This window comes from Myxocyprinus asiaticus, chromosome 19 (assembly GCF_019703515.2).
Source record: "Myxocyprinus asiaticus isolate MX2 ecotype Aquarium Trade chromosome 19, UBuf_Myxa_2, whole genome shotgun sequence".
Lineage (NCBI taxonomy): Eukaryota > Metazoa > Chordata > Actinopteri > Cypriniformes > Catostomidae > Myxocyprinus > Myxocyprinus asiaticus.
The window spans coordinates 37,896,754-37,923,451 of record NC_059362.1 but is presented as its reverse complement, the minus strand read 5'-3'; the positions used below and the strand labels follow the sequence as shown (position 1 = coordinate 37,923,451).

The following is a 26,698-nucleotide window of genomic DNA, read 5'->3' as shown; positions in this document are numbered from 1 at the left end:
TATTATTGATATGTCGAGGTAATATACATTATCTTGGTGGACAATATCTTCCCTAGTGGTGGCAATAGACCGGTGCAAACAGTAAACCAAACCTGTAGTTAGCTGAACCAACAGTCCTCAAAAAGTTAACTGTTACCTTTACATTGTCTGGTTAAGCTAAATGAAATGCCATGCTGCGCTGTTAGCTGTCAAAACCGCAATGGCAAAAACCGAGGGCTTCACTTTTATTGGATTTCGTCAACAGAGCTGACATGACTGAGGAGATCATTTCCAACTCAAGGCTTTTTAGCGAACATTTTATTACAGGAATGTTGTGAACTCATATATTTATAATAATAGTATAGCTAAGAATATTTCTGTATTTATGATGACTTTGTGTCGCAATTTCATTTAGTCGATGATTATAACTAGATGTGTTACTAGCAATAGTGTACGCAAACCTAGCTAGCTTTAAACCTGAAGGCAAATTTTATTTTATATTATCTTTCACCGATATTTAGAGGAGCTAGCGCTTGCAGCCACCACTTACTGTGCATGCGCTGCAATGTTTGTAAACAGCAATGGGATTGGTCGGTACTATTTACAAACATACATTAAAGAAAATTGTTGACAGCTTGATAGACTGCCCTAAGTGGCCAGGAATTGACCCTACATGGCTCCGACTTGGCATTTGATTAGATAGCCTGTTTACATTACTACAAACTGCCTTTAAGGGAAGATTCACCGAAACGTATAATTCGCTAAGTAATAAAGCTGTTCGCTTGTTTTATTACTATACGATAAAAAACATGCATTAACATAGTTATCTATGCCCCATTTTTTAAAGAACGAAATATCTCAAGTTTTAATGTTGAAATGATTATTATTTTAGAAGAGCTTAAATTAAACCTAAACTAAGACGTCACATTAATATAAATAAACTTATCAACTGGCCAATAATTTCATGCAGTCGAGTCATTTTATCGAGGCTGACTGGAAATGCAATTTCACAACCCACCAGAAGATGACAGTCTTAGCATCTGTTACTGTGGTGACCTTTGACTGCAAATGAAAGGTTAAACAGAAAAAAAATCCCATTTTAAAAATGTTTAGCTATATTTTATATTTATTTCTATAGCAGTATGACTAGGCAACAATAAAGAGGGAAACATCTTATTTGAATGCTATTTCCTTTCTAAATGTATTAGGCTTTTGTGGCCAGAGCCACTAATGTGGCTGGTAAAAGTGAGCAAGGTGTGTGTTCCAGTAACAGGTTAGAGGACCAAAGTGCGTGCGTCACGGAATGTCCTTGTTTCACAGCAATACTGAGTATAGCAGACTGTTAGAAGCTGTGCCAGGCCTGGTTCCTGAGCACCAGTGCCAGCCTTGCCCAGGGAGGCCCTCTCAGAGTGGCAAAGGAGAAGGTGGTAACCACCTGCTCAGAATTTTAGCCAAAACCAAACATGCCCTTAAACCCACCTTAAACACCAATAGGCAGGGGTGGACTGGGAAGAGAAATCGTTTCACGGCTGGCCCACTGGGAAAAGTCCCGGTTCTCCTTATGGCCAGTCTGCCCCTGCCAATAGGTTTCCCAATACCTACATAGGCTGTGAAAACTGACTCACTGACTTTTCTTTTAACAAGTCATCAGCTCATTTTGAGTGTTTGACTTGTTTTTTTGTTTACACAATAGTAACGCAATTTTTTGGTAGCAGAGCTACACAGGTGTCCATGCAGAATTGTCTGTGCCATCCATAAAGGACCCAAGTTTTTTGCAGTGTCCTTTATAAAGCATACACAGATTTTCAATTTAGGGGCCTTTGTTTGTTTGTGTGGGATTGCAGTCATGTCTTTAATTGAGGAGATAAAATATGAAGCGACACTTTTAAAAGGGACAAGGATGCTTGTTTGTGCTGCTGAGATAGAAGGAAACACATACTGTACAGTAGGTAGCAGACAGATGGAGGGATTAATAGATATGTATTGCGAATGGAATAGACAGATGGATCTAGAACACACACACACACACACACACACACACACACACAAACACAAACACACACACATACAGCTCTGGAAAAAATTAAGAGACCACTCCAAATATTTCTTAAATCAGCATCTCTACATGTATGGCAGCCATTACATTCCAGTGTCTATTGAATTCCTGCTTGAATTTTTGAGCCAGGAGTGGCATAAAATCACCCAACAGCAATGTGAAAGACTGGTGGAAAGCATGCAAAGACGCTTGAAAGCTGTGATTGAAAATCAGAGTTATTACACCAAATATTGAATTCTGAAATTTTCCTAAGTTAAAACATTAGTATTGTGTTGTTTATAAATTGACCAGTTGTCATTTTCTGCAAATAAATGCTCTAAATGACAATATTGTTATTTGAAATTTGGGAGAAATATTGTCAGTAGTATATAGAATAAAACAAAAATGTTAATTTTACTCAAACACATACCTGTAAATAGTAAATCCAGAGAAATGGAACATTTGGAGTGGTCTCTTAATTTTTTTCCAGAGATATATATATATATATATCATTTGTATCAAAGTCTTTCTAGCAAGTCAGTCCACTGGCGGCCATCTTTGGAATGCTCCTGGAAAGCTATTTCCAGTCATGAAAGTGCAGCTCCTATCTACTTGAGTGGAGGAAAGACCGAAATCTCCAAAACGGTTGACCAAGATTATGATCAAACAACATATTTTATATTAGCAGTCAAATCTGACAACACTGGAAGGTGATTGGCTCTTTTACCTGTAAGGCAAAATTTCCTTTCTACATCTGTTGACCGTTGGGTGTTCCAATTTCTCCCATTCATTTTATTAATAGAAGTGGCCCATCTCTGCTAAATAGTCTGCTTGTATTCACTTGAAAAAAAAAGCAATGGGAGAAAATGGAACACAATATGGCAGATGTACAAAAAGGAAGTCCTGCCTTACAGGTAAAAGGGCCAGAAACTTTTTAGATACAGACATCACCTGTCAGTCAACTCAAGAAAGAAAAAGCACATTAGCAGGACCAGTCTGAAAATTTGTGTTTTCTAGCATGATCTTAGCTAAAGAAGCACAATTTGTGATACAATTGTTGTCAAAGTTTACTGCTGATTTGAAATATATGCTTTGATCATAATCTAGACCAACGTTTTTGGAGATTTCTGTCTTTCTCTATTCAAGAGCTGTACTTTTATGCCACTTGTATCCATAGAAAATAGCTGCCAGTGAGCGTTCCCAAGATGGTGGCCAAGTGGACTGACTTGCCTTGAAAAACTCTTTGGTGTGTATTAGACCACAAACAGATACAAAAAAGCAAAAAGAAAAACTCTTAAACCTACAATAGCATTATAACAATTTTATTAGTTAATATACTGTAAATTTGTCCAATCAGAGGACAGTAGACGTGCGTTAATTTTTACTCTTCAGTCCTATCGGACAGGAGACTCCAGTGCCGCCCAGTCCACAGTATCCATTGGGGTTCTTGCTAAGGTACTGCTGGTGGTAGTCCTCAGCGTAATAAAATTCCTTGGCCATTGCGATTTCCGTGGTTATAGCTCCGAAACCCTGTTCAGTCAGCACCTGGCAAAAGAAGGCCACTAATGATGAATATACATTTGAAGAGACATTTGAACATTTTGTATCTGCTCTTTACCAAATGGGATTGCAAAAATAGTGATTGTTTTCAAACAGGTTTCCATGTTCTGGTCGAACTGGTAGCGTGTAAAAGGTGGGTTGCAAAAACATAATCAGGTGCAGAGATCACTCTGTTTCACAAAAGCCACAGTCCCCACTCCTGTCACTCATCTACCCTGAAAAATTTAATTCTCACTGAGAGAGAAAGACAAACAGAGTCAGATCAATATAAACACTATGCACCAGCGATGTGTAAGCTGTGGATCCTGTAGGGATCATTGGGAGGGTGTGCTTGGCCTTGGGCATTAAGAGTACAGGGTGCTTATCCTTCCCACAATCTTCCTAACTGACTACTTTTCACATCTGGAATGAGAAAGTGAACATCTGCCCATCCCTCTCAATTTAGAAATCCCAGTTGCTCCCTCTGTTTCTCCCTTTCTCTGTCTATCTCACTTAATGAACGCTTTACTGCCTCACCAAGGATCTCACACAGTCCTGTTCTGGATTCTTCTCAGCCTGCTGGCAAAAAACTCCAGAAAGCACAGACTGTTAAACATCAAAGATTCAATGGCTAGGCTGAAATCTTGCATTTGCAGGTAACTTAAAGGGGACACATTATGAAAAAATAAAACATGATTTTTCCTTGCTTTTTTTTTTAAAGAAAATATACTATGTACATATACTATAACAACTTAGAGTTCACTTGGACCATTATAAACATATCTGCAAAAATTGTCACCGTTACGCAGCCTGGTCTCATGAAAGTTGAGCAAATTTTAAACGTGAGCATTGCAACGTTTTTGCAAAACTGAAATGACGTGCTTCATAACACGTTTGGCTGCACTTTTAAAGTGAAATGTCTAGCAGGGTGTGCCAAAACTGAGCGGAATGAGGTTCAGACAAGGTTTTTAAGATACATTTTAGATGAAGGTTTTAATAAAATGTACCTCCCTAACTTAAAACTTTACCCTAAACTTAACCAATAGTGTCCGAAAATAGAAATGAGAGTTTAACTAAACAGACATCCTTACCCTTAACAAACACCTAACCTTAACCAACAGTGTTTTAAAATGCAGAAGCGAAATGAAAAGCAAATTTTTTTTAACAACCATGCCAATTCGTGTCGCTTCTATGTCTCTGTCATGTCACGTGTCAGCTTGAGTTCTTATCTGGTTTTGAACTGCGGTCCTCCCAGTCCAAAATTCCAACGCTCTATGAGGTATGCTACTACGCAAGCTAATCGTATTGGAATAAGTATAGGTGGATCTGTAATACAATCGTTAAAATGTATAATGTTTCAAAAGATGCAAAAACACATAACATGACATAGTTCCAAAGTTCTGTAGGGGGCTGGGGGGGTCTTGAGGTGTGGGGCGTGGCCTGGTGAGACAGGGCATGGGGCATGGGACCAGGCAGAGTCAATGGAAGGTGGGGCCCTGACAGGCTCGAGGGGTGGAGCTGTGGAAGGTGGGGGTTGTGAGAGACTAGAGGGGCAGAGCCATGGAAGGTGGAACCGTGAGAGACTTGAAGGGTGACACCATGGAACTTGGTGCCCGGAGAGTAGCCAAAGACTCGAAGGGCCAGGGTGGAGCCGATGGCAGGGAGGACCAAGGTGGTGCTGGAGGCTCGGAGGAGCAAGGCAGAGCTGGGGGATCGGAAGACTGAGGTGGAGCCGGTGGGACTGAGGACCAAAGGCGGAGCCGTAGGGAAGGAGTTCCCCGGTGGAGCTGACGGATCGGAGGGACAAGGTGCAGCCAGAGGATCGGATAGCCAAGGCGGAGCCAGGTGACCAACAGACCAAGGAGGAGCCGGAGGGACGAAGGACCCTGGCAAAGCCGACAGGCTGAAGGACTGCAGTGGAGCTGAGGGAACGCAGAGCTGAGGCAATGTCGAGGGACCAACAGGCCAAGGCGGAGTCCAGAGCTCGGAGGGTCCAGGCGGGGTTGGAGGGTTGAAAGTTCCCCTTGCCTGCTCAGGAGAACTAAAGGTGGGTACAAGGGCGGGAACCATCTCCAGGTCCAACTGCTCAGATGTGGCCATGACATGGCATGGAACAGACTCAGGCGTGGCTGACGCGGCATGGAGCAGGCTCAGGCGTGGCTGTGACGTGGCATGGAGCAGGCTCAGGCATGGCTGTGACATGGCATGGAGCAGGCTCAGGTGTGGCTGTGACTTAAAGTCCACCCGGCATGCCAGAGCACAAAAGTCCTCAACATAGTCCTCCAGGGGATGATTCCCCTGACATAGGCGGAGGAGCTGGATTGCTGGGTTCATTGTAGGTCAGATATTTCCGTAACGAGTGGCTGCTGGCACTGGAAATGACGAAGACGATGATGTGAAGAACTAATTTGCAGACTTTGGAAAAGCGATCCACGGTAACCAAAATGCAGGTGTATCCCTCAGAGGAAGGCAGATCAGAGATAAAATTGACCCCTAGATGTGACCAAGGTTGGTGCGGGACGGGCAGTGGAAGAAGTTTACCGGTAGGAAGTTGTCATGGAGTTCGAGATATTGCACACTCCGGACAGCCCTGAACGAACCTTCGGATATCTTTATCCATGCGTGGCCACCAGAACCAGTCCAGGACAAGCGAGAGGGTCCTATTGGTCCCAGGGTGGCCAGTGCCTAAGGAGGAGTGTACGGAGTCAATGACTGATAAGCACTGGGAGGAAGGGACATAAGTTTTGTTGGCGGGGCACCCTGACAGAGCTGGTTCAGTAGTTGGCTTCGTGAATGCTATCATCCAGGAACCATCGGATGGGGCTTACTTCGACATGAGGAGGGAGAATGGTTTTAGGTTCCTCGGGACTCTCCTCAAGAGTGTAGAGGCATCCGCTTTGGAATTCTTATTACCTGGACGATAAGAGATGGTGAAATTGAATCGCGTGAAGAAAAGGGCCTATCGTGCCTGGCGGGGATTGAGGCGACAAGCCTCTCTGAGGTACTCAAGATTCTTGTGGTCAGTTAGCACTAAAAAGGGATGTTGAGCCCCCTCTAACCAATGCCGCCACTCCTCCAGGGCCAATTTGATAGCCAGAAGCTCTCTGTTTCCGATGTCGTAATTTTGCTCCACCGGGGAGAGCTTTCTGAAGAAAAAGGCACATGGATGAAGTAGAGGTGGTTTCCCCTGCTGCTGAGAAAGGACAGCTCCTACACTATTCATGGAGGCGTCAACTTCCACTACAAATGGTTTATTAGGATCTGGGTGTACAAGGAGTGGGACTGAGGTGAAAGCATCCTTAAGGAGTTGGAAGGCGTGTGAAGCCTCTGGGTTCCATGATAGTGTTTTGGGTTTGGATCTGAGGAGGGAGGTTAAAGGAGTAGAGAGGGTACTGTAGTTCTGAATGAAACAATGGTAGAAGTTGGCAAAACCGAGGAAGCATTGGAGTTCCTTAATGGTAGTAGGAGTGGGCCAGGATTGCACCACCTTTACTTTCCCCTCATCCATCTGAAAGCCCTCTGGGCTGATGATGTTACCCAGGAACTGGAGGGAGGTTTGATGAAAGGAACACTTCTCTGACTTAAGGTAGAGATGGAATTCTCTCAGCTTTTCCAACACAAGCACGACGTGTAGACGATGGTCGTTCTCGTTCCGGGAGTATACTAGAATGTCATCGATGTAAATGAGGACGAATCGATGGAGATTCTCTCGGAACACCTCATTCATAAAGCCCTGGAATACAGAGGGGGCGTTGATCAAGCCATTAGGCATCACCAGGTACTCATAGTGGCCAGTCGGAGTCACGAAGGCTGTCTTCCATTCATCCCCCTTCCGAATACGAATGAGGTTGTACGCACTGCGAAGGTCCAGCTTAGTGAAGATAGTGGCTCCTCTCAACAATTCCAAAGTAGCAGGGACGAGGGGAAGTGGGTACCGGAACTTGACTGTGATTTTGTTGACGAAGCGATAGTCAATTCAGGGTCTTAGTCCTCCATCCTTCTTTGCTACAAAGAAGAAACTTGAAGCAGCAGGGGAAGTAGAAGGGCGGATGTACCCCTGATTGAGGGCCTTCTCAATGTATTCCTCCATGGCCTTTTGCTCAGGAATAGATAGAGGGTAGATTTTGCCACGAGGCATTGGCTCACCGGGAATTAGGTCTATTGCATAGTCCCATGGTCGATGAGGAGGTAGTTGTGAGGCGCGTAGAGGGCAGAAGACGTCCTGAAAGTGGGAATAGCAGGATGGGATTTCCACAGGAATGGAACTGGTAGGGCTCTCGATGGAGGTTGTGTTAAGACTGAGAGGATAGGTTTTCTTGGCAGAGAGCTTGGGTCTAGGAGAGGGAAGATGTGGAAAACAGGAATGGAAAGCACTAGGATCCCCACTTCAGGACATCACCAGTAGACCAGGAGATGACTGGAGAATTTTGAATGAGCCACAGACATCCCAAAATGATGTCAGTGGTGGAACTCTCCAGAACCAGTAGGGTGATGTCTTCAGTGTGTAAAATTCCTACTTGGAGTTTGATGGGACCCACACAGTAACGAACAATCCCTTTTCCCAAAGGCTTGCCAACTATGGAGTGTATTTGGAGCTTGGGGTCACATGAGCGTCTCTGGAGTTGGAGCCAGTGGCAGAGCACATCCGAGATGATGTTGCCGGCTGAGCCAGAGTCGAGGAGTGCGGGTACTGATAAAGAGAAACCAAGAGCAGTTATTGTTACACTGGTAAACAAAGGAGAGTAGCATTTTAGTAGCATTTATGTGACTTACCAGTGAACGGGGAGGACGAACGGGACAAGCAGAAATTACGTGTCCCTTACCACCACAGTACAGGCAAAGACCCTGGTTCAGCCGACATTGACGCTCTGCCGGGGAAAGCCGAAAAGCATCTAACTGCATGGGTTCTCCATCAGGATCTGGAGAGTGGTAAGGGGACTTCTGTGGAGGAAACAATGGGGACTGTTCGGTGGGCAACTTGTCGAGGCAAGTCTTCATTCGATTGGCTACCCGGATGGAGAGTTGGATGAAGCACTCCAGCCCCATAGTGTCGTCATAGGATGTGAGATGCAGCCGCAACTTTGGTTCGAGCCCCAGGCGGTAGGTGGTGAGGAGAGCAGCCTCATTCCAACCACTGGATGCTGCCAGAGTGCAGAACTTGAGAGCATAGTCGGTGATGGAACTATTACCCTGACGGAGATCAGCTGCTGATGTGTCACCCTCAGGATGTCCAAACACTTCCTTAAAATGACGGATAAAGCTATCCAGTGACTGCGTTTCGGTGCTGTTTTGATCCCATAGCGAATGGGCCCATTGTAGCGCTCGTCTGGCCAACAAGGAGATGATATAAGCCACTTTCGCGCGCTCCGTAGGAAAACGATGCGGTTGCATCTCTAGGGCAAGCGAACACTGCAGTAAGAAGCCGCCACAGTCCTCCGCTGATCCAGAGTAGGGTGCTGGATTCACCACGGGACTGGCGAAATAGACCGGAGAAGAAATGGTGGAAGTGCTGGGCGTAGACGGAGATTCGGAGGGATTTGCTGGAGGGATGAGTGCTCGTCGGAGCACGTCAATCAGCTCCTGGACTGGGTCCGAACCAGCTGGGTTCATGGCTTTTATCGGTCTGGAGTTGAACCCAACAGCAAGAGTTTATTGCAACACAAAAACAAAAAGAAACAAACAAGCAAGTGAATTGTAACAAGCAAGATGGTTCAGACATGTAATGACGAGCTGTGAAGGACTGGTATAATTCAGGAGTGGGATATACTTTAGGTGGTGATCGTACTACTGAATGCTCACATAGGAAAGGAAGATATCAGGATCGCTGGAGTGGAGAGGAATTGTCAGGAGATTGGGATCGCAGGAGTGGAGCGGAATTATTCTGTATCTTATGAAGGAGTTCCTTGGAGGACCAGGTAAGTGAGTCTGAATTTTTTGTCGAGACCGGACAATGATTGACAGTAGAATGGGGTTTAAGTAGAGGAGCTGATTGACGCGGTGATGAGAGACAGATGCAGGTGATTAGTAATCAGGAGAGAGCGAAGGTTGAGTGAATGTGGCAGAAGGGTCAGATGGGTCCGTGACATCAGGAGGTTAAACATGTAGGATGAGAAGAAAATTGTCTTCATAAAACTAATATGTCTGATTCTGAAATCTGAGTGGATCAGCCACGTTAGAAGTTGTAAAATAGCTGATGTGGCCACAGTTGTGAACGCACATCGATTCTACATTAATGGCTACATGTATCTACAGTATCGCCTAAAATTAGTTTATATTACTTCATGGAAGAATTCTTTATAGTGATTATTATTAGTGATAAATGTAATTATTTATTGTGTCTTTTATGTCTTTTATGACATTGCTGTTGCCACCATTTTATAAAAGCTAAATTCTTTGTGTTGTGACTTAAAAGCGCCTTAAAGCTGAAGTGTGTAGTTTCTGCACCACTAGTGTAAATAAATGGAAGTGCAAAAAATATATCAACATTTTTTAAAAAGGTTCCAAAAAAACTCTCCTCCCCTCTCTTCCATTGGTTATACAAACAGATAGTCCTCCCACAAACTCACACCATTGGTCAAACCAGTGTTGCTTTGTCAGTCTGGATGGGCCACTCACTCAAACAGAGAAATATTTGAAAGCGCCTCAGTGTTACACTTTTAGATTAAATCAGCCTACAAATGGCTAACTGCATATTAAGCTGGGATAGGAGAAATAATTACACACATCAGTTTTATTGTGGTTAAATCACAGCCTAACCCAAAAATACCAAACCCTAACCTAACCCTAACCTAGCCTTTAGGTCAAGTCATTTTTATTTGTGTAGTGCTTTTCAAAACACGTCGTTTTAAAGCAACTTTAGAGAAAAGTATGCTATAACAGAAAAAAAATTATCCTATAACAGAAAACTTGGCTTATTGCTTGAGTCTAGTCCTTTGCCTTGCTCTACTCTGTTAGTTTATTCAAAATAAAAAAATGTGTGCAACAACTCTGTTTCTTAGTTTGTGACACTCTTTTACTCCCAGAAAAAGCACAATTTCTGCACTAAGTGTTTAAGCAACTAAAGCATGCTAGCTGTTATACAACTTTTTTGGTCACCAACCTTTCTCATTTTCTAACCTCTTTCTTTCCATCTCTTCATCTCTGTGCCTAGAAATGTGAGAGAGGGAGGGCGACTCTGTGAAAGAACCTGCCAACTACCACATTTTGCTGACCATCTGGCAAGGGGCATTTATGCACCTGTTAGGAGCAGCTGCAGGAGACAGGAGCTAGGTACAGACACATCATTTAGCTCTCTCTTTCTCTGTCTTTTTATAAAGTCCCTGCAAATCCTGCACATCCATCCATCCATCAGGTGCCCTAAGGGGCCACAGGGAGCTCTGCCAGCAAAGACAAATTAATACAGGTTCAACTGCAAGGCATGTGGGCAAAATGCGCCTGCTTTCTCCGGATGAAAAATGTCATCCTGTGCAGAGCTTGCCATGACATTCAGGAAATTTGAAGAGTACGCTTGAAATGTATTGTACCATCATGTCCTGCCGAAAAAGGCCAGCTAAGACCAGCATACATTTCCATATGCTGGTTCAGGCTGATTTATGCTGGTCAGTGCTGGGAGTGATTAAACATGCTCACCTAAACTGTCTTCTCTTTCTCATATTTACTGTAGGGCTGGGAAATCCAAATCATTTAACTGAATTGGTTCTTTTGGACAGATCATACAAATGAACAGGATAAAATAAATGACTCACTTACATTTAGCATTGGGAATGGCAGTCTATTTTAATGAATCGTGACGTTTAGACAGTTCTCGTAAATTAAGTTCTTCCCATAAATTATTTACTGATTCTCTTGAGCCCCACGCAGCCTTAAAGGTACTTTGACGTCTTTTTGAAGCCAAATATTTTGTTAATTGCTATTGTCTATCAATGTATTTTGACTATATTTATTATAAATGTATATGTTTGAATTGTTATTGTCACCCTGATTTGTTTAATCTCATCCTTATTGAATGTATATGTATCAGGTGATATTATTTAATTCTGCAAAGCTGCAAAATATGTAAAAATATTTCTTTCTATAAATAGCTTCAGTTTAGTTACTACTAATTTTTTGCTAGTAGCTTGAAGTGTAGCTATGAACTTTTTTTAAGAGTAGCTTGACTATAGTTTAACTACTTAAAGTTATGAGTAGCTTGTAGCCTAAGAAGCTACAGTTTCAAAGTAGCTTCCTCAACTGCGCTTCAAAAGAAGCCAAAGCAGGATCAACCATTGCGTGTAACCAAGCAACGCACAGACTGACAGATATTTACTACTAAATAACAGCACTCATGGAATGCCACTTTTCCAGTCAGATTAAAGGCCCAGAACTAACTGTTGTATAAGAATCAATATTGCATTTATCTTATTATATACACTGGCATTCGCTTTAGCTTATGCTAGGGAAGTGATTCTCTCCTGTTTGCCTCTCCTCTTTTTTAAGTCAGTAAACATGGCCTAGCAATGTCTTTAGTTTGCACCAGTTGAATAACACAGCATGAGTTACTCCATTGGTCCCTACCATCAGCAGGGGCAGTGCCAAGCAGCACCTGGCCAAGCTGGCAAGGGCAGAGAGAACTGAAGCCCAGCATTCTGATGCCCCGGTGCAGGGTCTGGCTCCACCCATCAACATACCAGTCACCAGCTCCCACTCAAACACATGTGCAGCTATTAGCTGGACCAGTCACCAAGGAGACATACTGTTAGGCAGCGTTGCATGCTTTAGTTCTATCAGAGAGAAGGGGCATATCAAGTTGTCAATTTTCATTTTTACCTTTTGGATCGTGGATATGGACAGCTGGGAACAAAGAACATCTCTGAAAAAAACCAGAGCTCTATGCCAACTGCCAAATGTCTGTTGCAGTTATGGGGAGAGTTAAGATGTGTTTAATTTATGAATCAGAGAGTAATTTAAGAAGTAATATATGAGTGTTTCTTCAACTATGGTCACTTCTGGCCTTGTCAACTTTTAGAAAATAACCTCTCTTAAAACACACTTTTCACACTCTCACTTCTACATTTTTGTCATTTTTCTGAAATGCTATGTACATTTCCACCACATCTATTTATTACGTTTTAATAATAGCATTCTGTGGTAGATTTTTTTTTTTTTTTTTTAATAAAATGACAGACTCCTTTGTCTTGCTAAAGCTAATTGTATAGCTAGGATTTAATGTATGCTACATAAACACAATTAAATAATTTTGCATAATTTGCACACTCTAATGCAAAATTCTGCATAATTTGAATAAATTACAGTTTAATTGGAAATGATGCTGGATACAGGATATATATTTATCTAGAATCTAGATATTTCTTTGTTTTCTTCACACATCCCATGTCTCAGCTTTGCAATCTTCATTGACATTGTTGTAGCCAAATACTTTGGTAACCAAGCACACTAACCTTTGACAAACTGTTAGTGGAAAAAATGTGTTATTGATGGAAATGTTGCCACAACTGAGGGACAGTCATAAAATTTATTTCATTTTCACACAATAAATATTTTAATGGTTGAGTTTATACATTTTAAAATGTAATATGATGAATTTTTATGATGGCTTTTCATATTTTAAGATCGTAAAAAGAGTAAAATAATAAAATCTATGGATAAATGGCATTTGAAAAGTAGCATAAAAATAATTGATGAAGTCATAGTTAAAAATGTCCAAGAAAGAAAAAAAATCTGTTCTAATAAAAATGTATCTCTGGGGCATAAAATTGCCCATAGTTAAAGAAACACCCATGCTGTGTATAAGGCATGTAGTTTTGGGTGCTGTAACACTTCTGAGTTGAACGATGAACTAATCAAAGTCTTGGGTATTGCGGTCACAAATGTAATTGTCCTCTTTTGGTTTTTGGTCCTTAATATAATAAATGGCTCTGAATGCAATAACTTTTGGAATAAAGACTTGAAATTTGATAAAGACACAACATTTTTTGTTTTAAAAGATACATGATTCTTTTGAAGTTCACGTAGTACACACACACTATTATACAGTATAATTAACAGGCAATGTTCACACTTCACTTACTTTGACACAAAATAACAGCATGCAGGTTTGAAATAACATAAGGATGAGTAAGTAAAATTTTAGGTGAACTATTCCTTTAACTGCTCCCTTTTTGAGCACAGACCTGACAAGGACATCCCTTCCCAAACAAAGGTTGCAGTTCACGAACCCTGGTCTCTTATGAAAGAAGACACTTGGGATTTTTTTGTCCAAAAGTCAGGATTAATTGAAGAAAATAGTTAGAAAACTTCACATTTATTGTAAAGTATTTGCAAATAATATTTTAATGAAAACAATGACACTGTCCTTGCCACAACTTGAATACATTTTCTAAAAGGCATAACCACATTCATTCAATCCCTTTGCAATTTGCACACATTCATACTCTTTGCATAATGCCTGATAAGCTGAAAAGTGCTCCATTAATATTTTTTCTTTTCAAATTCACAATTACGAACAACATTACGAAGCACGTATTGTACATACAACGGTGAATTTCACTAAAAAGTGAGTGGTTTGTATAACATGGAAAAAACAACAACAATGTAAAATAGTGGGCAAAATCACAATTTTTTTTTTTTTTTTTGCATACTTACATTTTATATGGCACCGACACCCTTAAACTGAACTGCTGATCTTGCTGATGCATGGCACTGAATAATCCCAACTTAGCTTCTATGTAACAAATCAATCTTTGATTTGGCCATCTCTAACGACTCACTACTGAGCACACAAAAAATTAAACTTTTTTATGTAATCCCTGCAACAACTTCATTACAATTAGACAGGGGTGCATAATGAATGGTTGAGGGATATATAGAAACAATCCAGGACTGACTTGGAACAGAACTTGTGGCTGCAGTCTCATTCAGCCTGATCTCATGTAAATTAGGTGACCATTGCCACATTTTGGCAAACCAAAATTACGTGCTGTATTACACGTTTGGCTGCAGTTTCCCATTGAAATGTCCAGCGCCAAAAGTGAATGAAAATGTGTCATAATTAGATGAGATTTTAAAGGTGAATTTTAGATGGAGGTTTTAATGAGTAAATCGTACTTCCCTAACCTAAAACTTCAGCCTAAACCTAACCATTAGTGATCTAAAATCAAATGAGAGGTTAACAAAACAGACACTCTTAACCTAAACCAACACCTAAACCCAACCAATAGTGTTTTAAAAGCAAATGTGACATGAAAAGCAACTACATCATTATGTGTCATTTCTATATCACTTTCGTCTCACTTGTCAGCTCGCGTCTTTGACTGGGCTCGAATGGCAGTCTTATGAGTCCAAAGTCCAAAGCTACCGCGGAAGCTAATCACATTGGAATTAGTGTGTAAATGTAGGTGGGTCTGTAATACAAGTGTAAAAATGTATAGTTTTTCAAATGATGCATTAGAGTAAAAGTGTTTCGATATCATAACATACAAATCTCCAATAGTCATTTTGAAAAGGGTTGTTTTAACCCCACAAACAGCACTTTTGGGGCATTTTCATCCCAAATGCCCGAGCAAAAAAATAAAAAAAAAATGAAAAAAGAGGAAGTTTGTTTGTAAACTTCATCTGTACAGTTTATTGCCATTGCTGGTCAATATCGATTGATGTGGCTTTCGGTGAGATTTTTGTTTTCTCTTCAGTTTTCTGTTTAAAGCCTGGCTAAGATGGTTATATTTGAGAAATAAACTCACTGACTAAACCATTAGCAATCGGTGTTGGTTCACAGAATGAAACACGACTGCCCTTTAGTGGTCATGTCTCTCCTCCACCGCCTAATGTCGTGTCACACCATGTGAAATCACAGGATACGTTTCAATTTGAGCACCTGTAGCAGTGTGTGAGTAATAGTAAGAAAAATCAGCCATCGTAGTCGTGACTTGTGTGAAAGTGAGTAAAACATACAATTGTTGTAGTGCATCTAGTGCATCTACCAGAAAACTTAAGCAAAACCTAGAACAGGGCACATAAAACTCAGTTAGCAAAAATATGGTTATAGTTACGTTCATTCTATGAGACTAGAATGTATTTCGCTGGTGATAGAAAAATAAATACTTCTAAGTATGCAGGAAGACGGTAGAACATTATGCTAAGTCATTCATTGCATCTTGATACCACAGACGCCTTTGTCAGAGAGGGTAGACCTGGGGCAATTGTAACTTTTGTTTTTCTAAATTTTTACAATACTCGTTTCTTCATACATAACACACAAACTACAACAAATCTACCTGCCATCTTTTGTTATAAGAAACATGCAGTATAAGTATACCAACTGTAGTACAATAAAATGTTAACACTGAAAAAGACTTAATAATAATTTTTAATTTAGAATTTAGAATGTTACAGTTGTCCTGGTAACACATTCCTCACCACTTTTCTACAACTGACATTTTCCGTAGTGCAAGGCTGTGTTCAGTATTAGGCCGAAAAACCATTCACTAATGCATACTTCAAAAATCCACCAAAACATACCATCCAGGCACCTATGGCATACTATTTCAACGTACTATGATTTTGCATACTATAGAGTGTGAATAGTATGCGAATTGGGATGCAGCCTAAGATCTCACGTTTATTTGAGCTGTTGTTTACCTCTTTACTTTGTCTGTGGAGAATTCATTGAGCTCTACGTGGCTTTGATGTGGAGAACAAAATTCAAATTAGCTCGCAGAATGCAATTATTTAATTCCTTGAAGAGGATTAATTATTTGTAACAGCTGAGCATGAGGAATGTAAACAATGTCCAGTTCTTTGATTAAAAACTGCTGGGATGAATGAATAAATAGCAAAGTGAGGGAGCCAGGTTTATACTGCTTATCCTTTTGTTTCAGCCTGGCTCTTGCCTCAAATTGAACATGAATCCTCAATCTCGCTCAGGGTTGGTCTGTTTTCGTTATTGTTCACCCCGTCCGGAGCTTTATGCGGCGTTGATGTCAAGACGACCATTCAGATGAGTTTGCCATTGCAAATTGTTTAATTGTATGAGAAAGAGTCATTTTACACCAGTCTAACACAAAACACATCGCAGGTATCAAATGTTCAATTCTATGATATAAAGTCAGTCATATCCAACGGTGAGGTGAACAAAGTTATTCACCCAAGTAATTTCGCTTTCATTTCACTTTCCTTTTGTGTTAAAAGAATAGTTCACCAAAAAGGAAAATTCTGTGATTATTTCTCTAACTTACTTTCAATATATGGAAAAGAATGGCCAGAAAAATCATACATTCAAAAAGTCATACCGGTTTGGAACGACATGGGGGTGAGTAAATAATTTTCATTTTTGCTTGAACTACTCCTTTAATGTAAGTCTTATGTTTTTAGTTGGGCCTGTCTGTAAGATGGATCTACTTCAATCAGCTCAGAAAGACATGGGTCGGGTAATGTCTTCTTTTTACTTGACACTTCTATCTTTTATTCATTCATCCATTAATTCAATCAGATCTTCATTATGCCACACGCCACCCATGGTCAGGGGTCACCTTGCCTCCAGGGACTCTGCGGTTCATTCCACCTATGAGTGATGCTCAAGTCATGCGGTTTCAGAAAGGGGGTCAGTGGCCTACAGGGACCCAAAGTCCTCCAGAACAAAAAAGACTAGCCAAACACGATCTGCGCTCCATCTCCAGACAAACGCACATTGCCAGATTCAAATACACTCATGCACAGCACGTTTGGTTCAAAGAATGAATAGAAGACAAAGAGCTTTAGCATAGCTTTGACAGATGATATAAATGATGACCACATGTGCCACATCAGATTGTTTGACTGGAAAGAGAATCAGAAACAAATTCAAACCACCATCGAACTGACCGTTATTTTGGGTCTACATCCAATGAAAAGTTTATCTTTTTATGACTCTCACGGGTGAATTCACTAAGCAGTTGCACCATTTTTGCACAGTATTTTAGTGCAAAAATCAGCACAACATCCTTTTGTAAATTAGGCTATATGTTAAAAATAGCACCTTATTCACAAAACCCAATGCTATTTGCCTGGTGCAGTAAATGACGTGCTATTATCGGTCACGGAAAGCAGGCAGTAAACATCATTTTATTAAAAAGAGTTGTTAGTGTACATTTTCTATTGATCATGGAAGCAGTAATTCATCAAATGATGATTAAATGATTGAGAAGAGCGTTACAACCGGGCATATTTCTAGATGCGTAGAGCACACTTTTGGCATTTTAAATAGGTTTAGTACTGTCTTTTAATTTTGGACTAGTGCACTGTATATTGTGTATTATGTGTATATTGCACATACTGCACTTGCAGTTGTTTGTGTTGTGAATTTCGTGCTGACATTTTATGTAATTTATAATATATGTAAAATTCTGCATTGTTGTGAAGCATGCACCCAAGACTTCAACCCAAAACATTAACATTTTGTTAAAATGTATATATGGTGATGTGAAAATAAAGTGATTTGATTTGAAGAATACATTCATGCATTCACATGCACATTTTTTGTGTTGATTTTTGTATCAAACGGCAGACATACCATAGACATCTACTGATTTACTTTAAGCTAAATATAATTACTACAGACTACACCTAACCCACATCCTAACCCTAGCACTAAAAGAAAAGTTTTAGCATTTTTAGAGAGAAAGAAAAAAACGTATTTGATGTATTTATGGATTGGTTTGCCAACTGAGAAAGGTCCCAAAGGTCTCTGAAGGTTTTGTCAGATTTGGCTCACTTTTGGGGACATTTTTTCCCAATCTTTGGCTATGTATGTACACCAACACACACAAGCCAACAAAGAAAATTATTGCATTTTATATTCATTGACCAAAACAAGAAGTGTTATAAAGAATAAGCATTCAATTGTGAAAATACGCATAATAAGGGAGTGGAGTTACCCATGTGTTCTAGGGTTAAAAGTGGTTTTGCTAGTAATATGTACAGTAAATATGCCCTAGAGAGCAGGGTCAGTGTCTTTGAGAATGCGTCTGCTGGCACATAGCTGCTGAGGAAGGTGGCATCATTCAGTTTCTGGCAGTTCTGTGCTTCTGTCCAAAAATGATGTTTAGGGCTGTGTGCATTTTGGTGCCAAAAATCTGTTATATATGATTTGTTGAGGTCTCATGTGGATATCATCACAGAGGAAAATGAAACCTGGATCTTCTGCAGATGATAGAATTACGAAGAGGGGAGGAAGTGGGACAGGAGGATCAGTGGTTAGATGGTATCAAGGGAAAGCAAAAGCATAAAGACAGCATGCCATCTGATCAAGAAACACTAGTTCTATCATGCTTGCATTTAGAAATGAATGTGGTCTATTGTCTTTTGGTTTGTGGGGGAATGTTTCATTATGCTTCAGATGACACAGCCGTAAATAATCTTGCAGTTTTTTTGGATGTGTTAAAATCTCTTTGTGAGAAGCAATGTGTCAAATAATGAGGTGTGAAATACAGCACAGTCAGGGAGATGAGAGGAGATCAGACTAGACTAGACAAAATGAGACAACATAAGTTGAGATGAGACAAGAACAGAACGATGAGAACAGATGTCAATGGTTTGAGAACAGAACTGACAAGATAAGACAAAACGAGATGAGGACAGTACAGAACAGAAAAGATTAGAACAGATCAGAACAGAACAGAACAGAACAACAGATCAGAACAGATACATTTTAACAAATACAATTTATTAAACAGATCAAATTTGACAAATTTCCCTACATGGGACAATAAAATATATTCAATTCAATAAGATCAGAACAGATAAGATCAGATCGGAACAGATCAGAATGGATAAGATCAGAACAGATAAAAACAAAACAGATCAGAACAGATAAGATAAGATAAGATAAGATAAGAGCAGATAAGATCAGATCAGAACAAATCAGAACGGATCAGATCAAAACTGCACAGATCAGAGTAGAATAAAACAGATAAGAACATATCAGAACAGAAAAGAACAGATCAGATCTGAACAGATCAGAGCAGAGCAGAGTAGATAAGATAAAAACAGAACAGATCAGAAAAGAGCAGGACGGACAAGACGAGACGAGAAGAGTATAGATGACAATGGTTAGAGAGGAGAATAGAACAAAAGAACAAAAGATGACAATAGTTAGACAAGGGGAACACGAGAGAGGGCAGGGGTGAGGAAGAGCATGAGAGAGCAGCACATTGAGAAAGGCTGGATGCAGGAAGCGAGAGCAGCACTGAGCAAAGAAAGTTCAGTTTGTTACTAAAGCAATTTCAAGACAGATTTGGCCGGCAGATGGTTGGCAGCGCTGTATTTGTTAAACCAACTGGTCGGGTACATTAGGATGTCGGGGAGCAGCATGCATTGAGTCTCCATTTAGAACAGCCACACATGGGGGAGGGGGAGAGGGGCTGCCGGCCTGGCAAGCTGGTCAGGAAATAACAGGAGCGGTCACAGAGCGGCCGGGGGAAAAGCTCATTAGCCCATGCATGGCCTGCAGTCACACACACACTCTACAATGAGATTCAGGTATGTCTGAAACCTTACACAGATGTTCGTCCAATCACCTGGGCCACCTTCCACATTGGTTTTATTCCTATCAGTCTACTGGACTCAAGCATGAAGCTCTCGCTCTAACTCTTTCTGTCAATTTCTCTCTCTCAGTCTGTTCTAGTAGTTGTCAACAACAACAGTATCATTGGCACTGGCCTCTTAATGGCAAAATATGGTGCCATCTTCAACTTGGCATTTGTGTTCAATTCTAAAGCACAGTTGTCTGAGTATGCATAGTACTCTAACAAGCATAATTGCTCTGTTCCAAAACCTATTTTGCTACCTCCGGATGCAGCATTTTAAAGGGATTGTTCACCCAAAAATTCTGTCATCATTTATTCACCCTCATGTTGTTCTAAACCTGTATGACATTCTTTCTTCTGTGGAATAAAAAAATGAAATAATTTAATGAAAAAAAGGCTGAATTCAACAGACCGTTATAAGGAATATTCCGGGTTCAAAACAAATGAAGCTTAATCGACAGCATTTGTGGCATACTGTTAATGCTGAATTTAATTAATTAATTTTGTACTTGTCCCTCCTTTTCTTTAAAAAAAAAAAAAAAAAAAAAGGCAGAAATCAAGGTTACAATTCACTTACATTGTAAATGTAAGTGAATTGTGAGTGTATGTGACACTCCTTGTCTCACTTCACTGGCTGCCAGTTGATGCAGGTATCAAATTCAAGGCTCTGATGCTGGCATACAGAATAGTCACTGGGTCTGCTCCAGCATACCTAAAATCATTTCTGCAGAGCTACGTTTCCACCAGAAGCCTGCGGTTGGCTAATGAGCAGCGCCTTGTTGTACCAACACAAAGAGGCACAAAACACTTTCCCGGACTTTCGGCTTCATCGTACCACACTGGTGGAATGACCTTCTCAACTCCATCTGTTAAGCTGACTCACTTTCTGTCTTCAAAAAATGGCTAAAAACACATCTTATCCATGAGCACTTAACCAGTCACAAAAAAAATAAAATAAAAACCTCAATATGCAACAAATACTTTCAATTGAGCTTAACTTGTACTGAATCCGTAATATTCCTTTAATGGTCTTTTCCCAAACCTAATGAGATGCCTCCAGCCTTCTAAGGTATCATCATATGTATCCTTTCTCCCATATGGATCCCATAATTCGCCATGATGAGCTTGGTGGAAAAATAAATCCAAGATGGCGGACGAAGCGAGAGATGTGTGTGTGTGTGCAATGCATATTTATGCTCATTAGAGTATCACATCGTTCCTCTCGCCTCACCTGTATTGAAATCAGTTGCGAGTTGAATCTACCGCGCTCTGCGAGTGAGGAGCATTATTTGAATAATGCGTGGAGTAGCTGCCTATGAAGAGTGTTCTAAATCGGTCTCTTATGAGGCTCTATTTCAGTTAGGATGCTGTAATACAAGACAGCTGCCTATGTAGGCAGGAGACAGCGAGGCAGCTCACCAAGTTTTGGAACAGACCTTAAGTCTTTATACATTAATCATTAATAAAGTCTATAAACAGAGCTGAAATTCAATATGGCGGCTACGTAAATAACATCAAACCTTGTTAGTTCTTGCTCAACTCGAGTCGTGACCAAACATCATAACGCAACCTCATTGGTTCTTGCCAGCCAATGAGTTTTGATAGAAGGCAGCTGCCTATATCTAGGCACTAGGCGGCAAGATAGCACACTACGTTTTGGAAAAACTACAATGGAATCTCAGCAAGTTAAAAATGCACCCATTTCCGATACACCGCCTCCATCCTCCTACATAATTACAGCCTATGTTATCCATGGGAGACGGCTGGCGAAGGTGTGACTGGGCTTGTACTGCACTAGTGTGTAATAGATTGGGTCTGCAGTAGCTAATTAAGGCCATTGCGTTTTCTTGCAGACATTGATGGAGAGGTGTAATTGGTGGAATGCAGTCAATCACCTGGATTTCGCTGAAGGCGCAAAGAGACTAGGTAAACCACACATGTGAAGGCCTCAGAGGGGAAAACCTGTCTTTTGTTAGCCATTAATTGAGATGCTAATAGATGGGAACATGTCACACCAAGTTCTTGAGACGTGAGGACAGTGAGAGGAGAGAAAGAGAGAACATAAATGAGCGCAAAGGGAGGGGAGGGGGGCTGGAATGGATAGAGTGTGACCCCCATGTGAATAAGGCACAGTGCCTCCTTGTGGCTGCTTTTATCAGCATACCAAAATTTGTAGGAAGCAATATGATGCTATGCAGAACATTTACAAAACCTCATCGACTATCAAACCAAGCTCAACTGGTCTGGTGCTAGCAATGCTAAGGTCATGGGTTTAATTCCCAGGGAATGCACAGAAGGATAAAATGTATATCTTGAAAGCACTGTAAGTCACTGTTGATAAAAGCATCTGCCAAATGCATTAATGTAAATGTAGAAAGGGCAAGACCTGCATATTGAATTTCAAAATCTCATTTTGGTCGATAAGAACAGATCTCCTTTATTAAAACACCAAGTGATCTTCACTGTCCTCTGTAATGTGGTATGCCCGGTGAGTCTGGTAGTGATAGCTTATAGATCCTAGTTTCAGTGTGGCTATGACAATCTTTTTTTTTTTTTTTTTTTGCCCTGAGAGCAGAGCTTAGCACTGACCTGAATGGGGACACTAGGGCAGGTCAGTGGTGTCTGCTGATGTCAGCTAAAGTAAGGCAGAAAGATTTGGTAGCATGCTGTAGCGGTGTACGTGCGTGGCTGTAATACAATACTTCAGTGAAGCGGGATTTGTAGATCAGTTAAGCCGAGGGGAAACACTGCTCTCATTTTGGTTGATTTTGATGGAATCCAAAATGGCTGACAAGCTCTAGAGATGCAAGAGAGGACTAAAAATAAAAGCTTAATGCTTCAAAATGTTGTGCATTTGTTTGGATTTACTGCACACTGCTCCAATACTGCACAAGTCTAAATCTATACACTACAATGAATGGAAGCAATGAAGACAGAAGCATTTTGCTTATTTAAATTAAGGGGGGCAAAATATATTTGAGCGAAGTGGATTTTGAAGGCAACTTCCAAGTATATATATATATATATATATATATATATATATATATATATATATATATACACCTTGGGTCTTTTGAATGCTTGATTCTGATTGGTTCATGGACATTCTAAGGTGTGCAATTATTTTTCAAGTAAACGCACAGCTATGAAGTAGTTCCAGGTCATGACCGCATAACGGTTCCATATCACTTCGCCAAATTATTTCAGTTCTTTCAAAGAGCCCTACAGGCTACCACAACAAAATAACCAATTAAAACTTACACTTTGGCAATTTGAAGTGATGTTATTCCTGACGAGAGCCCCTTTAAACACAGGCAATTCAACTCGCGATCTCTCTCAGTTCCTCTTTCTCTTGCTCACACGCACACACACACACACTACCTTGTTACTCCAATGCCGAAAAGCAGCGCATCTTCCGTTGCTAGTTCTAAAGTGATGTTTTCAAATTAGCAATGAAGGCTTGAGCTGTATCAAAGCTGGATACACTTGATCAATACAACAGTTTCTATATTATCTGAAAAATCTGTGGCAAAGACCTTCACCCCTCCTCCTCCTCTCACACACACACTCTCACACACGTGGACACACAGACACACGCACACACTAACTCACGAGAGAAAAAAAGAGCCGTCATGTCAGCCACACCTGCATCTCAGTAGGGTTGAAAAAGGTTGTTAAGGTTTACAACGGAAATATGGCGACACTCGCTGTGATGTTTGAAGTGATGTTATTTCTCTCTTTCGATCCCTCAAACACAAACTCACACACACATGCACAAACGCATTACCTCATTACTCCAGTAAGTCCTCGAGTACAGCAGCGCAAGCATCGCAATCCTCCGCTGCTAGTTCTAAAGTGACTTTTTCGAACTAGCAACGATGGCTCAGACTGTGTGAAAGCAAAACACTGAATCAATAGTGAAAGAAAGTAGTTCCTCTCATAAGAGCGTTTTAGGGATGAAAACCAGAAAATGTGTGAGATAAAACCCTGAACAGTGTCTTAAGGTGTGGTAACCGTGGTATAACCGGAATAATTGACTGACCTGTTGAATTGCTGAGAAATAATGCACACCCACGCAGTTACAGAAATACTCAAACCAGCCTGTCTGGCACCAACAATCACCCATGCGATTATCTAATCAGCCAATCATGTGGCAGCAGTGCATAAAATCATGCAGATACGGGTCAGGAGCTTCAGTTAATGTTCCAATCAACCACCAGAATGGGGAAAAATGTGATCAGGAGCGTGGCATGATTGTTGGTGCCAGATGGGCTGATTTGAGTATTTCTGTAACTGCTGATCTCCTGGGAATTTCACGCACAACAGTCTCTAGAATTTACTCCGAATGGTGCGAAAAATAAAAAACATCCAGTGAGAGGCAGTTCTGTGGACGGAAATGCCTTGTTGTTGACAGAGGTCAATGGAGAATGGCCAGACTGGTTCAAACTGACAAAGTCTACGTTAACTCAGATAACTGCTCTGTACAATTGTGGTGAGAAGAATAGCATCTCAAAATGCTTTTCTGAGATGCGGGTTGGTGCTGTTTGGCTGCACGAGGTGGACCTACACAATATTAGGCAGGTGGTTTTAATGTTGTGGCTGATTGGTGTGTATATATATATATATATATATATATATATATATATATATATATATATATATATATACTGTATGTTTGTGTGTGTGTGTGTGCTTGTGTGTTTGATAGCTAATAAAGTTGCATGATTATTGTATTTATAAAGTGTTTGTTTAAAACCCTGTGGCAGAAATTCAAATTTCTAAACTTGCCCAGTCAAATCCAGTCACATCCAGTCACACCTTCTGCTGTGTAGGATCATTTGCTTTAAACTGAAAATTCTGTCATCATCTACCTATACATATATTTGTTAAAACACATTATAAAAATGTGACTAACACAAAATGTATTTCTGAGACAAAGTGACTCAAAATGATGGAGCAGGTCACATATGTATTAGGTTAGGATTTGAACCCGGGTAGCTTTGCATGTTAACTGAAAACTGCACAGCTAGATTAACACATTTTACTCATATGTTAAACTACTTAATTGTTATAAAGTGTTTTTTTTTATCCTCTGGACACATCTTGTCTTTTGCATAGTGCACCAATTAAGCTAGGGCTGCCCCCTAAAAAAACAGGTGCTTAATGCTTCTGGATGAAGAACATCTATTTAAAGAACCCCACTTCAACTCCACATTCAACATGCTAAAACCTTAGCTGCCAAAAGCATGTACTATCCATCTCAGTCTAAAAGCAATATTACACTTGCGAGTGGTGAGCAAAACCAGTGCTGTTGTCCCGCCACAAATAGCCCTCTAAATTCCCAAAATACTCCACTCAAAAACCAGGCACTTTAATCCTAAAAACCCACCCACAGATTTAATTCCCCCCCTTGCAGACAAGATTTATGGCAACATCAAATCTTCTCTTACGCAACACAGACGAGCTCCCAAACCCCAGATCTCTGATGAGTCTCTGTAGCGCTCCACCATCCCAGCCAAGCCGAATACCCCCCTTCCTCAAGCTTCATTCCTTAAACCCCACCCCCTCCTGTCCCTCACTCATAATGGACCCAGCTGCCAGTCAGACCAGGCTTTATTAACCCCTTGCCTTCTGACACTCATTTCATTGTGGCTTGGTCTCAACAGCTGATTACAACACCGGTGAGGCGGCACTCTACAGATGACCCTCGACCCGCGGCAGCCTCTCCGTTATGGCAGCAGGCCAATAGGAGGCAGCATGGCCTCCCCTGTTGCCACGGAGACAGGGCCTGCTGAAGCAGATGGCTTGGCAGGGGGTGGAGTGGGTGGAGAGAGAGAGAGAGAGAGAGAGCAGACAATGGAGGATGGAGCCACTGAATGAGAGAGAGAAAAAGAGAAAGGGGAAACTGAGAAGGATGACCAGCAGAGGGAGCATGTGAGACTGTTAGAGTGTCTCTGAGAACACAATGAGATATGCAGAGCCTTGTGCAGCAAAAAGCTTCTTTGACAGCATACAGCCTTATTCATCTGACAAGCTAGAGAAAAGGTGCTGCAGGACATATTTGATTTAATAGGATGGTTCAGCCAAAAATGAAAATTCTGTTTTCATTAACTTACACTCATGATTTTCCAAACCTGTATGACTTTATTTCTTCCGTAGAACACAAAAGGAGATTTTAGGCAGAATGTTAGCCTTAGTCACCATTTACTTTCATTGCATATTTCTTTTTCCACCGAATGAGAGTAAATAGTGACTGAGGCTGACAATCTGCCTAACATCTCCTTTTTTGTTTTATGGAAGAAATAAAGGCCACATCCACACTAATCTTCCAGAGTTTGCGTTAATGAAGATCTCTTTTCAAAACACTCAATTTTTGGAGGAAAGCACCATTCTAGTGTGGATGAGAGAAACAAAAACATATTAGTGTGGACGTGTCCAGAGTCATATAAGTTTAGAGCAACACGAGGGTGAGTTAATGATGACAGTATTTTCTTTTTTTGGTGAACTATCCCTTTAAGAACTAAGAACAACACTACTATCTCACAGTAATTTGCATTAAATCTCTTACATGAACACACTGTCCTAAAAA

At 40.8% G+C, this 26,698-nt stretch overlaps 1 protein-coding gene across 2 annotated transcripts in view; it reads right to left on the bottom strand.

Annotated features, from left to right (window-relative positions):
• Positions 1-3,320: 3,320 nt before the first annotated feature.
• Positions 3,321-26,698, bottom strand: part of msraa (methionine sulfoxide reductase Aa) — a 101,153-nt gene continuing 77,775 nt past the window's right edge. For both annotated transcript variants that reach the window (XM_051645319.1, XM_051645320.1), the window contains exon 6: positions 3,321-3,559. In XM_051645319.1, the coding sequence (XP_051501279.1) occupies positions 3,389-3,559 (171 nt within the window). In that variant the 3' untranslated portion in view covers positions 3,321-3,388. The remainder of the gene's footprint in view (positions 3,560-26,698) is intronic.